Source organism: Halichoeres trimaculatus, unplaced genomic scaffold (assembly GCF_033239565.1).
Source record: "Halichoeres trimaculatus isolate MK-OKI-2021-1 unplaced genomic scaffold, fHalTri1.1 fHalTri1_scaffold_27, whole genome shotgun sequence".
Taxonomy (NCBI): Eukaryota; Metazoa; Chordata; class Actinopteri; order Labriformes; family Labridae; genus Halichoeres; species Halichoeres trimaculatus.
The window spans coordinates 649727-666444 of record NW_027437205.1 but is presented as its reverse complement, the minus strand read 5'-3'; the positions used below and the strand labels follow the sequence as shown (position 1 = coordinate 666444).

General features: G+C 41.1%; 1 protein-coding gene across 1 annotated transcript; it reads left to right on the top strand.

Moving 5' to 3' along the window:
• Positions 1–662: 662 nt before the first annotated feature.
• On the top strand, positions 663–14898 carry LOC141786415 (5-hydroxytryptamine receptor 3A-like). The gene is made up of 13 exons (XM_074665069.1): positions 663–741; positions 1178–1249; positions 1444–1527; positions 2607–2663; positions 3128–3279; positions 4029–4073; positions 4173–4282; positions 10447–10616; positions 12150–12310; positions 12823–13033; positions 13145–13318; positions 13502–13587; positions 14021–14898. The coding sequence occupies exons 1-13, from the start codon at positions 663–665 to the stop codon at positions 14264–14266; spliced, it is 1647 nt and encodes a 548-aa protein (XP_074521170.1). The 3' UTR covers positions 14267–14898.
• Positions 14899–16718: the final 1820 nt, after the last annotated feature.

Genomic DNA, 16718 nt, shown 5'->3' with positions numbered 1-16718 from the left:
TGAGATTATTTATGAATTATTTATCCTTTATCTTGAGCCAATCTGATCGTGAACTCTGAAGCTTCAGAGTTCACGATCAGATAAAGTGGGTTATATTACTATCAATATGACCCACCTTATTGTGTCTCAGGAAGATATTATTGATCAGTCAGTTTTCTGTATTAATCCTCTGATTATATTGATTTGATGATAGTTGTGTTCAGTGTTTTGTGCTCTAAACTCACAGCGAACCCTTTAATACCAGATTTATGATCAGTTTCTAAATGATCCTCTGTGCCCGTCCTCAGCTCGTCTTTTCTCTCATTAAACTCCGTTGTGTTTGTGAAGTTTCATGTGAAGTCTGAGCTGCTGCAGCGTCCAATCAGAGAGTGATATTCCATATGGGGGCGTGTCGGTCAGTGAAAAGACTTCCGCAAAGCCGGCTCTCGTGTCTCCTCGATCATAGCTCCTCCGATCAGTCTCCTCTCTCCTCTCTCCTCTCTCCTCTGAGCGCAATTATCGCTTTGGGACAGTCTTCAAAATGGTGACTGGGAAAGTACTTCCGGTGTCGTGGAGGAGATAGGACGGAGGAAGCACGAAGTTAATGCATTGAGACGCACCCTATGTTGGTGCCGCTGCTGCCGCGCATATCATATCAGGCAGACAGGGAGCGTTCTTTAAAAATGAAAAGGCACAAACCCTCAGGTGCGCAGGGCAGAAAACAGAGAAAAGAGAAGGAGGAAAGGAAAGCCCAATTAAGAGGTAAGCTATGTCAACAAAGCGCTGTTTTGCGTTTCTGTGTTATTTTAGGCTGACAGGCGCTAATGCTAGTGTTAGCTAAGTAATAAAGTAATAATAAAAGTAGTAAAGCTAAAGGTAAAGCTAGCTAGATAATGCAATGTTATGATGGGCTATTGATAGATTCATACAGATTGAGATGAATGCTCATTCCTCACGTTTGGGCTTAGTAGTTTTATTACTAAAAACTAGGTTACTACTTTACACCTGCATTGCAGAGGTACAAACCCAAACCCTTGTCATCATGCTTGCCTTGAGTCTCAAAATTAGTAGCAGGCTGCCCCATTATATCAGTGATAATGTGACTACAATTATCAATTACAAAAATGATTTAAATTGTTTGTACTGTGCAGCTATACATGCTTTTGCTAGGCTAATAACTGTACCTGTGTTCGTACAGACACACTCAGCAAATTCTTGAAGCCCCCAACTCCTGGAGGAGAAGGGACTTCTACACCACTCTCTGAAGCATGTAAGTAACTCCAGCCAATTATTTGTGGTCTCGTGTAATTGATAAGTTGGTGTAGTTTACAGTTACACCTTGCTATTACATGTAGGATTTAGTCAAATTTAATAAATTGTATTTGTTTTGTTTATGTGCAGTAACATTACTGTACACAAAAGACAATGCAGTGGTGTAAGAGCATGAATGTGCTTTGTTTACAGCTGCACCTTCAGCTCCAACATCCCCAACATCCAGCACCTCCTCCACTGACACACACTGTGCAGCTCCTCTAGCCCAAACATCTGGTGATCTCCCATCTACACCACTCTCTGAAACATGTTGTTCAACCAAATGTTTGTTTTATTATTTTAACATTATACATTTTATTTTATCATCCGTGTTTAAAGGAGTAAAACTGACTTTGATGTGATACAAAGAGTATTGAATAGCACCTTTTCTATGCATACAAAAATGTTTACTGCCACTAGGACTGGCTGACTTTGTTAGTAATTTTGTTAAAACTTCACTATATGACCTCTATAAATGTGAATGAGACATCCAATGCACAATTATCTTGTTTGAAGACTGTTTTAGCATTTTATTTGTATTTTTTTCTCTTACCTCCTTAAAGGAGTAAAACTGACTTTGTTATATGAGCCAGAAAATAAAAAAAACATGTTTGTGTTCTTTAATTCGTGGTGATGTCTGAGTAATGTTTGTTGGGGGGGGGGGCACCCAGGGGGGGCACGCAAATGCCAATCTCGCTGGGGCACCAAAATGTGTAGGACCGGCCCTGGGTTCGGCCAGCTTTACCTTGAATAATTAGGGGTGTGTTATGTAACCGGTTGTTTTCAGACGCCGCATTTATCAACAGCTGATCAGGCGTACGCCGTGATTGGTCCTGGTATGCACGTTTCATAAATCACACGTGAACATTGGTAAACTGATTTTTACACCCAGATCTGCGCAAATTCTCACCAAGATTGATAAACGAGGGCCAATAGGATTGTCTTACGTCAGAGGAGCTGGAGGTGGAATAGCCAATCAGACATGTAATACTGAAAAAAGGGAACAGTTTTACGTCGCATCCGTCTCACATTGGAGCTGGCTTCCGATTCGTTGGAGCAGCCGTTAATCGGCTGAGAGTGGAGGTCTGCAGCTGGACCCTCTCATTTATTTTGGATTTCATTTTAAATTTTTATTGTTTGTGTTTAAATCTTTACATGGATCAGCACCTCAGTACCTGACCTTTTAAATATTTACACTCCACCGCGGTCCCTGAGGTCTGCTGATCACCTTCACCTTGTGGTTCCAAAAGCCTGCTTGAATACATAAACATGAAAATAACGACAACATGAAAACCTGTGAACTCTTTCTGTGTCAGGTGGAAGCAGCTCCAATCACACTCAGCCTCCTGATGATCAGTACGACTCTGAGGAAGGTATGATCCTTTATTTGTTAAAGTGATTCATAAATGAAGGTTATTATTCAAATTTTATTGTATTACATACAGACTGTTTTATGTAATCTTGTTCACAGTTATCAAGTTTTTGATTAATTCCCATGACATTTAGCTCGTTTGACCAAACACTGGAGCTGAATGAAAAACTTAATGTTCAGTCATTTTCTTTGAATTAAAGCCACAAGCTGCTCTTCTGTTCAATCTTCCTCTTGACTCTGGGTACAGCTATGTTCACACACTCTGCCATGCTGAGTTGGAAAAGAAGTCACTGTATGCTTTGTGACTCTTCTCAGTCATTAGTTACTGCAGTTCACAGAACTGTTTTATTCAAACCAGGAACAGGAACATGAAGTGACTACTCTCCAGTTTACAGTCAGACTTAATGACTGCTTCTTTTACAGGGAAATTACTGTTTTAATGAAAATGTCTTGTCTTCTCTGTAGGTGATTGGCCAGATCATTGTAATTATACCAACATCGTAAATTACTTTCATTTATCGGACAAAGTCAAGTTTTACTGGACCCGCCCAACCAAACATATCAGGAGCCCCACAAATGTAATGCTGTTTATAAACCTCTACAGCATTTTAGACGTGGTAAGTGTTTTTAACCTTCAATTAATTTTTTTTTTGTCTTCTGCCGAAGCCATATTACTGCTTTATGGATTAATGTCTGTGGGAGTAGATCTCAAACTCACTCTGTGTTTAGTTGGACCATGGACCAATGGATGAAGTCCAGTTTCTAGACCTCAAGTTATCCACTAATTTCAACACAGCAGTCATTCTTTCTCATCAGTCAGTTTGTCTTTCCTTTCTTTTGTCTCTAACATAAATTACTTGTGAATTATTTTAGAAAGACTCCCTAACCCTAACTTTCTTCAGTTCCCAAAAGTTTTCAAGGATCTCCATTACAGAGTAAAGTCTGTTTTATTGATACAGTGATTTCCTCTGCAGAGTTATGTCTGTTTTCATGAATGCAGTGATCTCCTCAACAGAGTCATGTCTGTTTTTAATGCAGAGCTGCCTGAGGTCCATCTGGTCATAGTTTTGGTTCTTGTCCCTGTTGTTCAGAGGTTTCTCCAGATTCTCTCATCCTCTCATGATATCATGTTGTGCAGATGATGAAATCCTCTCTGGAGGCTCATTTTTTTCGACTCACTCATGTGACTAACCTGTTGATAATGACTCATAGTTTCTCCTGCTTCTTCTTTGACATGACTCAGCTTTTTCAGAATTTTGTTGTTGCTAATGTTTTTTTTAAAGCTGTTGCTGGCATTTATGATAATTAAATGTAGGTTTATCTGACCTTTGAGGCTTGATCAGGACTTTCTTGTTTCTCCTCGTAGAAAGAAAAGGAACAGGAATTAGTTTCTTACTTTTGGATGATGATGGTGAGTTCACTCTAAAGACTTTTTGTTTGACTTTTTGGTCTTTTTTGTTAAAAGACCATATGACTCAACTAACTGAACTTTACATCTTGTTCTTTTAAGTGGTGGGAAAATAAATTTATCAACTGGAAACCGAGGGATTTCTGTGAGACCTACGAGATCACTGCTCCTACTGAGCTGTTGTGGAAACCAGATTTAACCATTGAAGAGGTGTAAGTTTGTCTTTCTGTCCTCCACAGCAGAAAAAGCTCTGTGCACAAGGCTTTCTGACCAAACTCTTTCAGTTTTCGTTACAAACCTTTGTTTTCCTTTAAAACATTCACTGTGTTGGTATGTATGTATGTATCATCAGACAGTTCCTCATGCTCCTCACTAACCCCAATACCCTGACCCCTCTGAGCCTATTCAGGCCAGAGAGTAGTTCTGACTGTCCCCCTAGAGTTCAGGTGCCTCTGGAACATCACTTTCTGAGGGTGCTTTTCAACCAAAAGGACCAAAAACATAAATTCCCCCTTGTTGTCTGCATTTCCTCAGCAGCTTTAGTCTCATGAAGATTAAACAACCCAAAGCAGTGCTGAGAAGCGATAAAAGGGACTGCACTGCACCCCCAAACCAGCAGAGGGCAGTAAGAAAAAGACAAAGGCCATACAACAAAGATGACACAATTGGTGCGTCTCTGGGTGCGTCTCAAAGCTCCAAAGTTCCATCCTTCCTTCCTCCACTTGCGTCATTCACTTGCGTCTTAGTCCCTCCCACCAGAGATGCATGGGAGAGACGCGAGGAAATGAAGAGAGGAGAGAGGATGGAGGAGATTCGTTTTTAGAGCAATGGGACATCCTCTCCTTCAGAGCGTCACATGAAGCGACGTGTTTCAGTGATGACGGCATCAGCTGATCACCTCTGGATCATCTGTCAGTCAGCTCTAACAGCTGTTTGCGCGTCTGCACATGTGCGCTGTAATAACTCTGATCAAACAGAAACAGTGACAGAGATTTATCCGTGTTTTTAACCTGTTAAACACACACGTTACCATGAAGAAAACCTGCTCTCTGTTTATTCTGTGTGCTGTTTAAAAGCTCATGGATCACTTTTCCGGTAAAATGCGTAATTGTAAGATTATTTATGAATTATTTAGCCTTTATAGAGCCCATCTGACTGTGAACTCTGAAGCTTATTAATGTAACCCACCTTATTGTGTCTCAGGAAGATTTTATTTATCAGTCAGTTTTTTGTATTAATCCTCTGTTAAATTGATTTGATGATGGTTGTGTTCAGTGTTTTGTGCTTTAAACTCACAGCGAACACTGTATTACCAGATTTATGATCAGTTTCTAAATGATCCTCTGTGCCTGTTTTCAGCTCGACTTTTCTCTCATTAAACTCTGTTGCGTTTGTGAAGTGTCATGTAAAGTCTGACCCGCTGCAGTGTCCAATCAGAGAGTGATATTCTATATGGGGGCGTGTCTGTCAGTGAAAAGACTTCCCCAAAGCCGGCTCTCGTGTTCCTCGATTATAACTCCTCCGATCAGTCCCCTCCAGCCTCTCTCCTCTCTCCTCTGTCGCTTTGGGACAGTCTTCAAAATGGTGACTGGGAAAGTACTTCTGATGTCGTGGAGGAGATAGGACGGAGGAAGCACCAAGTTAACGCATTGAGACGCACCCTCTATGGGCCCCCTACACACTCCCCCTCCATGACGGAGTGCACGCCGTCACAGAGTCACACTCGCAGCTGAATGGATGTCTTTAGCTTTATGCCCTTCTACAGTTTGTGAGATATCACTGTTCAAGCAACATGATGATTAAAGCGTTCTCACAAGAGATAAGCACATGATGTGGCAACTCAGAGTGCGCTGCAGTCACAGATTCCACCTTTTTTTTTTTTTTTTTTTTTTGTAAAAATGTCTACAACGTCTTCATACCTCAATCTTCAGACATGATTTACCGCCTTCCTCCTTCATTTGGAATCCTTTCTTAACTCTTCTGAGAGACAGTTTTTGCTCAGAGAGCTTCAGTCTGACAGGAGTGTAGGAAATCTTCCCATCTGCTACAAGGTGAATTGTCTGCCCTCCAGGACATGATTGTTCTCTCTGTACCCCGTTTTTAACTCGCTCATTTTTAACAGTACAGGCTTAAAATGCATATATGTGTATCAAAGCCTTGTGCTATTCACTGCATTGCCATAAAGGTTTTTGCTCTATAACTGCAGTTTAAAATCTTGCAAAATCTGCCTCTCATACGGTCAGGACCTCACCTAGCTGCAAAAACAAGTATAATTTACACACACACACACACACACACACACACTCACACACACACACTCGCACGCACGCACACACACACACACACACACACACACACACACACACACACACACACACACACAAAAGAATGATCAAATTTCACTGCACAAGTGCAGCTGAGACTTGGAGTAGGGATGGGGCTTAGCAGCCAATCAGAAGCACTCTCTCTCTATCACAGCACATTTTAGGCGTACATGAAATTGATAAGTGGCCATTAATCCAAGTGTATCTGTCTGCGGCTTGCAAGACAGAGGCCTGTCGTGTAGTGGGCGCGTCGTGTAGTGGGCGTGTTGTGTAGCGATGTAAAGACTACACGACACGCCCACTAGATAAGACGGAAATCACGGAAAACCACGCGAGACACTGTTAAAGGTTAAAAAAAGGAAGAAGACAAAAAATAAGAATGAGCCAAGGTTTATCAAGATTATCATTATTATTATGTAAAGAATTGAAAAGACATATTTCTGTGTGTGCTGCAACATTTAATAACTTTAATCTTCTTTTTGGACAGTGAATTGAAAATGATAGAAAAAACCCTGGTGGTATAATGTAGTGGGAGTGTCACGTAGTGATGTCAATACATGACACGCCCACTATACTGTTCTTAAAGAGATATGAGCCCGGGTAGCATTTAAACTTTGAATGTTCTGCTCTGCTTTTACACTCAATACCGTTTTGCTTGTTGCCTTATAATGAATTGATTTTAAAGCGTTGAAATGTTAATATTCTTTGACTCTGCCACAAAATAATGATAATAATTAAAGAAACAACTCGGGACAAGAATTAATTAGCTAAAATACAAACATATATGTATATATATATTTATGTATGATAAATGTATACATATATATATTTGAGATTATGAGTTCATTATTGTGTGGAACCGTGGGAGGAAGCTGGAAGAGAGCGCATGCGTCCAGGCAATTTCTGGACGCAGAGATGCGGCTCTCAATGTTTTCAGTGAAGCTTGTAATATTTGTTCCCATTTATTAGTGCGATGGCTCTGTGAAATGTAAAACTTGCATGTTGCTATGCAAATAATAAAAATGCAACATGTTTCAAAGCTTCCCAATCTATATTTTATATCATAAATGGCTGAGAAAAGCCTCAGAAGAGAGGGCTCTTTCCATTTTCAGCTGGAAACTTTTTAATTTGAGTGCTGCCTCCCCTGACAGGTGCTGCACCAGGGGTTTTTTTTCATCATTTTTCAATTCACTGTCCAAAAAGAAGATTAAAGTTATTAAATGTTGCAGCACACACAGAAATATGTCTATTCAATTCTTGACATAATAATAGTGATAATCTTTCCATGGCTCATTCTTATTTTTTGTCTTCTTCCTTTTTATAAACTTTCAACAGTGTCTCGCGTGTTTTTCTGTGATTTCCGTCTTATCTAGTGGGCGTGTCGTGTAGTCATTACGTCACTACACGAACGCCCAGTACACAACATTTCTCCATTATTCCAGTGCTGCATTTGTTGGAATTTCCAAGTTCCGAGTGGGAACACCCAACTGAATGCCCCCCACCAAGGTCAGAATTTCCAACTTGGAAGCTGGAGCACTCACACTATCCCTGAGTTCTAAGTTGGATATTCTGAGGTTCCAGGGTAAATAGTAACTAAGCTCCTGTTAGATTCTCTTAATTTTAGAATTTCTGACTAATGTTTGTTGCAATAAGTCAGCCATGTATATAGTATTATTTAATGTTGATATACAGAAATACTACTGTTATGGCAAGCAACTGGAATGCTAAACTCGGCGGTGACGCCATTCCCACTCCAGACTTTCCAGTTCTGAATACAAATGCAGCATAAGTAGAGTACGTGGAGCAGAGACTGGGGGGTGGGGCTGAGCTGCCAATTTGAAGCACTCACTCCCATTTCACAGCCCATGTGACGCATGCATGAGAACTGGGAGTTGATGCTGGCTAATTAAATATTCAAGAGGAAGACACGTAGTTGGAGCTAGTAAGCGCTTAAAGAGTTTTGTACAGAAATATGTGGCTCCACTCTTGCTCTTGTGAGACGTGATTCAGGACCAGTGTTTGTGTTTTTGACTGTTTTGCTGTTAAATGCTGGTTGTGGTAGGAGTAGGTTGTGAAGCTTGGTCAGCCACAACAGCCTTGAATAAACTCTGGACCTAACTTCACATTTATTTAAATCAGTGGTTTTCAAACTGTGAGGCCCGCCTCCCCTGGGGGCTGCTAAAGGGTCCAGGGGAGGCCCAAGAAGAGAAACTACATGTCTGAATTAGCACTGAGCACAAAAATTATGGAAACAAATGCACTGTAGTTTCATCATTATTTTCCCTGATGCTGTCTGCATGCTCGTCTCTGTGTGTGCGTACACACGTGTTTGTTTATCCTTTGTGTGCATCGGGGTGGAACATTGCCATGCGCTTTGTAGAGAGCGGAGGAGAGTTGTGAACGCGCAACCATGCAGGCAGCTACAGGACAACTGCTCTGCTCTGCAACCAAACAGGACACTCACGTATCCCTCAGGGGCATGTGTCCACAAACACACACTAATGTGAACATATGAACTCAGCTAAACGATGTATGGCGAAATGTACTTCTTAAGAGACCTCTGGAAATGTTGCCGTTGAGCCTTTTAGCAGGTCTCATATATCAATTTTGGGGTCTCAGACCCCTACGTATTTTGCACAATGGTAACGACGGATATTTAAAGTTGGGTTTTTCTTTCACCAGATTCTCCAAGGCCACAGTGTGTACCTTGTTTACTGTGAATTTGTAATCTTTTGGCGTTTGAAAAGCTGTACTAAACAGTCTTCTTAAACAAGAGTTTTGCAGATGCTAAAAGCAGCTCTGTGTATGATTGATCTGTAATTGAATGATTTTTTAATTCCTGAATTTTGATTGATCTTTTATTCTCTTTTGCAGTAGTGGACATGCTTTCTTTCTTGGCTCAAGAGCTTTCATCTAATTTTATTTTAATGTTTGATGTTCATGAAGTCATCATGATAAATGAACATATAGGCATTGAACGAAATTCATCTAATTCCTACCCATTTCAGCTAAAATTTGGGGGACTGGTTTAGAACAGAATTTATAAAATAAACATTCATATGTTTTGTGGTTCCAACCAGAGTGGAGTGTTTATTTATTATAAGTAGTTTTTGTTTTATTTAAATAGGGGAGGCCCCTACGACCTCATGTTCTCTGAAGAGAGGTTCACTGTCTTACACTTTGAAAACCCCTGATTTACATGATAGATAGATAGATAGATAGATAGATAGATAGATAGATAGATAGATAGATAGATAGATAGATAGATAGATAGATAGATAGATAGATAGAATACTTTATTCATCCCCAAAGGGAAATTCATGTTGTTTGGGCTCATCTTCCAAAGATTAAAGAATTAAAAACTCTGATGGCTGCAGGGAGGAACGATCTTGATGTATTTTTCTTTAGATATTTCAGACCAGTAAAATCCTTAAACTGTATATTTATAACTGATGTGGTAGCCCTACAGCACTATTGAGATTCTGAAAGGTTGTTTTTGTTAGGACAGTTTCTGCTGCTGTCACAGCTAGCAGGTGGTAGTGGAGGCTGCTATTTCACTGATTCTTCTTTTTTCATGAGGAAAGGCAAATTTCAATCTACCCTTAAAAGGAGAAGAGCTCTAAAGACAAAGAGGATTGAACAGGTCTGAAAGGATCCACTAAAAGCAAGAATGTGGATTATCAAGCCAGAGCAGAGATCTACTGGTGTTTCAGTTCCAAAGGTCCCCCTTTGAACTTGTAGGGAGATCTTATCTAGGTGACAGACTGGTGACACTTTAAGCCACATCCAGAGTTTACCAGGACACAGGTCTGTAACAAGACCCTCTGCACCTGTCCTCTCTCCATGTGTCCATGCTGCTGTCTGAGGTGTTAGGGCTCAGTCTGTGCCGTCAAAGTGTTTTTATCGTTTTGTCACTGAGATGAGCTCAGAGCTTCATTTGACTCAAATGATGAACTTTTTGCCTTCATTTCAAGCAGAAACACAAAGAGAATTTTTCAACACTTTGAATCTACAGCATGCTTTTAGAGTCACTTGTTTTTTGTCTCTTTCAGAACAAACAAAGATAAGCTCTTTAACACTCAGTATCTCACCATGAGGTTTAATGGATGGATAAATCAAAAGAGTGGCATGGTGCTGGTCAGCACCTGTAAGATGGATTTCTACAGATTTCCCTTTGACACTCAGATCTGCAACTTAACATTCAAGTCAATCCAACATGAGCGTGAGTATAACTCTGAATGTTTGTGTTTTTAACATTAAATCTCTGATTCTTGGGATCAGGGACCAAACATGCTCCACATTTGACTTTTTGATTCTCATGTCTATTATTTATTACAACGAGCTGTTTGTTTGAGCCTAATTACGACTGTGTGGGACCTTTAGACATGTAGAAAGCACATTTCTTTCATCCATTTTACAGTTAGAGATATTTCCATCTTTTCATCTTCATTATCATTTGACTTAAAGTCACTTATTGTTTGTTATTTCTTTAAGGGTAGAGTAGGATTAAGTTTTATTTTCTGGCTGTTTTTGATTCAGAGACATTAGAACACTTTTTAACCCTATCAGCATCCAGCTGGCCTCCATCACACTAAAGATGACAGGGACTATATTTTAGCTGTGAGCTGAGCACTGCAGATATTTATCTTTTTGTTAGCTGGTGTCATGATCCTGGCTGTTGTGGAAGCTGCTCTCTCTCTCCTTTCCCCTCCCCTCTCTGTGGAGCTGCTTAGAGGTTTCCTGCGGCTGCACTCTGCACACCTGTCTCGAGTTGGGTGATTAGGAGCGCCGGCACTTAAGCTCTGCTGGAGGAATGGGCCGGCCAGTTGATTCCTGCTCTCACCGTGGTAATCAGATCGATATAGTATTTCTTGTGTTTTTGGTGCATGTGTGTTTTTTGGATCTCTTGGGGACTAACCCTTGTATGTCTCTCTTTCCAGTGCCTCTAAGGATCACCCCTACAGCTGCTCACCGACAGCCACACTCTCCATCTCACCATCTAAACCTAATCTCTCAATAAAAACCCTCAAACCTGTTTTTGCCTCAGTCCCCCTTCGGGTCCCAGAAAACCCTGCTGGTTTACAAACCATCACAGCTGGCTTATAACTGAAACTAAAATCTCAGATTTGATTTGATCCTAAAAATGTAATGATGACGTTGACATATCAAAGCTGTGACAGATGGCTGAACATTGATCAGAGCAGTTGACTCTCTGTTGAATTAGCCATGAACAAGAAGTGTTAAGAGAGCCTTCATGGTTAGAGATAAGTGTGGCAGTTTGATAACTCAAAGGTTTCTAAAAGATCCAAAGAATCTGATGGAGTTTACAGAGAGTGAGGACATCACTTTGATAGTATTGATAGAGAATAATCTCTAAAGTTCTCTCTACGTTCTGTTCAATCTGTGACTGACCCTTTTCTTTCAACTGCTCAACTTTCTCATTCACTGACAGACAATTTCAACACTTTTTACAGGGACGCTCTAAGTAGCTCTGAGCTACCCTGGGTCACATGCTACTTGGCTCCGATTGGTTAAAGGTCTGTCCAGTTGCTTCCATCACTTCCTCCTGCAGCCATTTCTGATCCCCTCTGGGAAAAAAAGGACAAAAATGAACACATCAGGAACAGTTCACCAAGGTCAAAGGGTCTGGAGTCCCTGGGCTAGTACAGGACTTCATGACACCAAGACCAGATACCTTGTCTTTGTTAGAACTGGAAGAAAATACTCACACTTGTCTCTCTTTCTCTATCATCAGTGGGACAAATACAGCTTCGTTCAGGTATCCCCAATGGATACATGTTAAAGGATACTCGTGCTTACATGAAGACTGAGTCGGAGTGGCTTCTCATGAACGTAACCGTGGAAACTACAATGGTCTTTAAATTTAACATTCCCTCAAGCATGCTGGTTTACACAGTGAGTACCAGCAGCAGGAGTCTGTACGCGCAAGCGCACACACACACACACACACACAAACACACACACACACTAACACACACTAACACATTTTCATAGAGCCCATTGGTCCATCTCTTCCAAACAGGCTCTATTCACATGTTGATTCTATTGATTGAACAACATGGACTGCTGCAGAGCATTAGCTTGTTTGGATCAACACACACCTGTTCAGCTCCCCTCATCCTGAACAGCTCCAGTTTTTCTTCTTTCCACTAGTTTGGTTCCAAACACTGATGTTGCTTTGAAATGGCCAAACTGTCCCCACTGCTTACTGATTTGAGTGTAGTTCAGTCTATAAAGAGAGAAACAGTGAGCATTAAACAAAGACTTTGACTCTATGATAACCTGTATGATGCTAACCTGCTGATTTGACAGCTCATTGATATGCAGTGGGCACAAAGACTGTTGAGCTTTCTTAACTGAAGTGTTGGAACAAAAAGACCAACCTGATCTTAACCATGATTTCACAGATGACTATAAAGAGGCGTTCAGTCCTCTATGTGGCCAACTTCATAGTCCCCGTCCTGTTCTTCCTGTGTCTGGACTTGGCCTCCTTCCTGATCTCAGAAAGTGGAGGTGAGAAGCTGAGCTTCAAGGTGACTGTGCTGCTGGCTGTCACAGTGATGCAGCTGATTCTGAATGATATTCTGCCTTCTTCTTCAGACAGGATCCCACTCATAGGTAAAGGAGCTCAGAGTCCTGCACTAACTGATGGATCTTAAGCAGCACCTACTAACTCACTGTGAGCTCACTGATTGCTTTGCTCTTTCTGTCACTGCTTTCTTCTTTCAGCCGTCTACTGTATCGGGGTTTTTACTCTGATGATGCTGAGCCTCTTGGAGACCATTTTGATGATGTACCTGATGGAAAAGGACCATGTGTCCCAGGACCAAGAGGCAGATAAAGACCAAAGCCTGGGTGAGGACTACAGGGACCAAGCAGGAAAAGTCCACGAGTGCTTCAGAGGTGAGATTCAGCTCAACTAACATCAATATTAACAGAAAGCTTTCTGACTGAAAGGAGGAAACAGACAGCTGCCTCATTTGTGGAGCAGCAGAGTCTTTCTCCAGATCTTCCTCATGTAGAATCTATCATTTCAATTTGTTGTCTCTTTGTTCAGGCTCTAAGCTTTCCCATGTTTCTTTACAGACATGAACAAATCCATTCCTTGTGTGCGTGTCTTTGACCAGTCCCCTGCTGGGATGCCTCCTGAGCTGCTGCCAGAGGTGAAAGAGGTCAGCATAAAATTGTATTTCTGTCAAACTGCTGTGATCCTTCTCTGCTCCATATTCTCTTCATCCCATAGATCCAGAGCCCCTAGAACAAACCCTGACTCAGCTTTAGGTGACAGAAAGAGAGCAGACGCAGAGGGCTTTGAATGCGGCTCTTGGTTTGTTGTTGCTAACAGAGGGAAGTTTGTACATTTTGCTCATGGAGCTCATTTCCAATCAGGGTTGAATCATTTGGGGTGTAACTGTCTGAGTCATCTGAAAGCCTCAGAAAGGCTGATTTGACACTTTCTTCCTTTATTCAACACCTCCCCCCATCAGCAGCTTCTCAGACAGAATATTAGGTCCACTGTTGACTTTCAGTTCAATGACTCCTCTTTTCCATCTTCTTCTTCCTCTAACCGCTCTAATACACCATGGTATGTTTTTGTTTTTTCAGGGCAGCAGCAGCCAGCTGACCCAGGAGATCCAGGACTTACAGAATTTGAGCGACGAGCTGAGGGAGGTTTTGAAGACAGTGGTTCTGCTTCTCAGCAGCAGGAAGGAAGAAGAGGACCCTGGCTACTGGACCAGAAAGACCAAAACACTGAACCGGATTTACTTCATTGTTTATCTCCTAGCTGCCAGTGTGTTCCTGGGATCTGTGTTTTCAGTTTGGCTCCATGAAGACCACCAGAACATCTAAAGAGTGAAACCAACAGTACAGAGAGTCATAGAGTCCAGATGTTCAACAGGTCAGAGTTAAAGGCTTGATTTGGAGGATCAGTCCTGCTTCCTTAAAGACCCTGTGAGGACTCTAGACCTGATCCTCAAACAGTCTTGCTCTTTTCTATTTGCCTGTTGGTTATTCAGGAGTTCAAAACTGGTCATTTCTAAATTTCTAATGATATTTCTCGGTATCTGTGGCTGCTTCAGATTTTCCCCAGAGAACACAAATTCACGGACCACACAAAGACCAAATGTCCCTTTGATGACTAATAGGGATGGGTACCTTTCACATTTAAAATGAGACTGTACTGATGCCAGTACCTGGCAATATTTTTCATCAGTATATAACCTTCCAATTTTGTGTTTATGTCTTGTATGGAAAATCACCTACTCTTTCACTCTTCACAGTCAAATGGATGCATTTAAGTACCTAAACATGGTCCTTTTGGGTTTGTGTGAGTCGGTATCCGGTACTTTTGACAGAATTCGGTCAGTACCTATAAAAGTACCTGAATGGCGGGCTTGGCAGGCTGTGAAAACAATTTCCCAATTGGAACACTAAAGTTATCTATCTGTCTATCTTATCTATCTAATATGGTACCCATCCCTAAGGACCACTAAATGCCACGTCTTTACCACAATGGCTGAGGATGCTTGTGGGACAGAGTCTTTATTTTAAAACTATAAAAGGATAAATGCATTGATGAATTGAAAGTGAAACTTATTGTAATAAACTGGATAAATGGAATAAAAGAACATACCAACCCACATAAATTGACTAACCCACCCAAGATCTCTGGGGCATTGACCACAATATAGGGGAGACTGGGGACAGTTGCAGCAAGGACGGTTGCAACAAGCCTTATTTCTCCAATCAGAAACATGCTAGAGTGATGACACTCACACTGCACATGCTCAGTTAGACCCTCTACCCACCAAGGAGAGAGAGGCCATATTGGGCATCTGGTCCTGCTTCTATCAAGTAAAGTTGTTTTGGAGGTATGAAAGTAGCTTTTTTCATGAGCTGTTTTTTAGTCATACTGTCCTGACCTTATGTATGAATGAATCCAAACCTTTCTAGTTTGAATCACTTTTTGTTGACTATTAAATGACATGGTGAGCATGTGTCAATGTCAATGTGGCTAGCTAGCACACAGCGTTTTGTCATGACTGGTACCATGGGGACAGTTGCAACTGTTGCAACTGTCCCCATGCTGTTAGGTTAGTCATACTAGAAAAGACCACACAATCATATTTTTTAACATTTTTAGTTCAAAATAGGCAACATTAATATATCTTATTGCTCATGATGAACAGAACAGGCAATCACATGGAGAAACTAACGCTAATGATAAAGAAAATAATTTCCCAAATAACTTGTTAAGCAAAATTTAGCAATTAGTTATTGTTGTATGTTGTATGTGTCATATAAACTTGTCATAGAGTGAATGAATCATCTAAATAGAGAAATTGTATTCTGTTTATTTTCAGTATGCAAAGAGTGAGGAAGAGAGTCACTAACAGAGGGGTTCCCCTCCGTATTTTGGAACAAGCCTCAGATATTATTATAGTTGAGGGCAAATCAGTGAGGGCAGTGGCCTTTGACATATGCCACACCACACTGTTCAGGTTCCACATTAAAAAAAAAGAATCTTGCGAGCACGGCATCAAAAAATAATTGCAAGTTATTCTATTCTTTTTGTCCCAAAATGTAATATTGAGTTTTTATAGCTTCAGTAACATCTGCACATTGACTCAAGGTTTAAAACAAAACAAAACTAATTAAATACCTTAAAGCTGTACAGAAAAAAAAAAATTGAATTTGAGCCCACTCTGGGTCATACCATTAGTATTTGTCCTATTTAGACAAAACACTGAGAATAATTAGTGAAAAATTAATGTTTTTTTTATATGTTGCAACCCTGATCTGTGTTGCAACTGTCCCCAGGTTTGGGGTCAGTTGCAACATCTGAATTCCTCTATTCAAATGAATATGTTATATGTAGCCATCTTTAAATGGCATGGGCATTTAGCATACGGATGTAGGTTTAATATGTAAAGATTTGGTGAGACTAGTCCAAATATTCTCTGAGTAACTGAGAGTAATGTAAAAAGTGTTGCAACTGTCCCCAGTCTCCCCTACCAAGAAATGCAAGATTGTCTTACACAAGTCCTGAGGCCGATGACGAGAGCGGAGGGGGCGACTGAGATGGCTGGGTCCTGCTGCAGATGTCTGCGGATGTCCGTTGAGGGATGATGGAGAGGCTGGAGGCCTACTGCAGGTCATCTGAGCGTCACGGAGGTGATGTCCGATTAGTTGAGTCCGTAGAATCGATTCTCACAGCGGCAGTAGCGGCTGAAACAGCGGCGATGATGCCGAGCGTCGGGTTGAAACTTTGGCGGAGTTCCAAAGTTGAATCACCGCAGGG

What these genes read in the sequence shown, in the direction of transcription:
- LOC141786415 (XM_074665069.1), top strand. Translation starts at nt 663, where the DNA reads ATGAAAAGGCACAAACCCTCAGGTGCGCAGGGCAGAAAACAGAGAAAA. An exon ending in AAGGAAAGCCCAATTAAGAG is followed by an intron (nt 742 to 1,177) that starts GTAAGCTATGTC and finishes GTGTTCGTACAG; the next exon opens with ACACACTCAGCAAATTCTTG. An exon ending in TCTACAGCATTTTAGACGTG is followed by an intron (nt 3,280 to 4,028) that starts GTAAGTGTTTTT and finishes TTCTCCTCGTAG; the next exon opens with AAAGAAAAGGAACAGGAATT.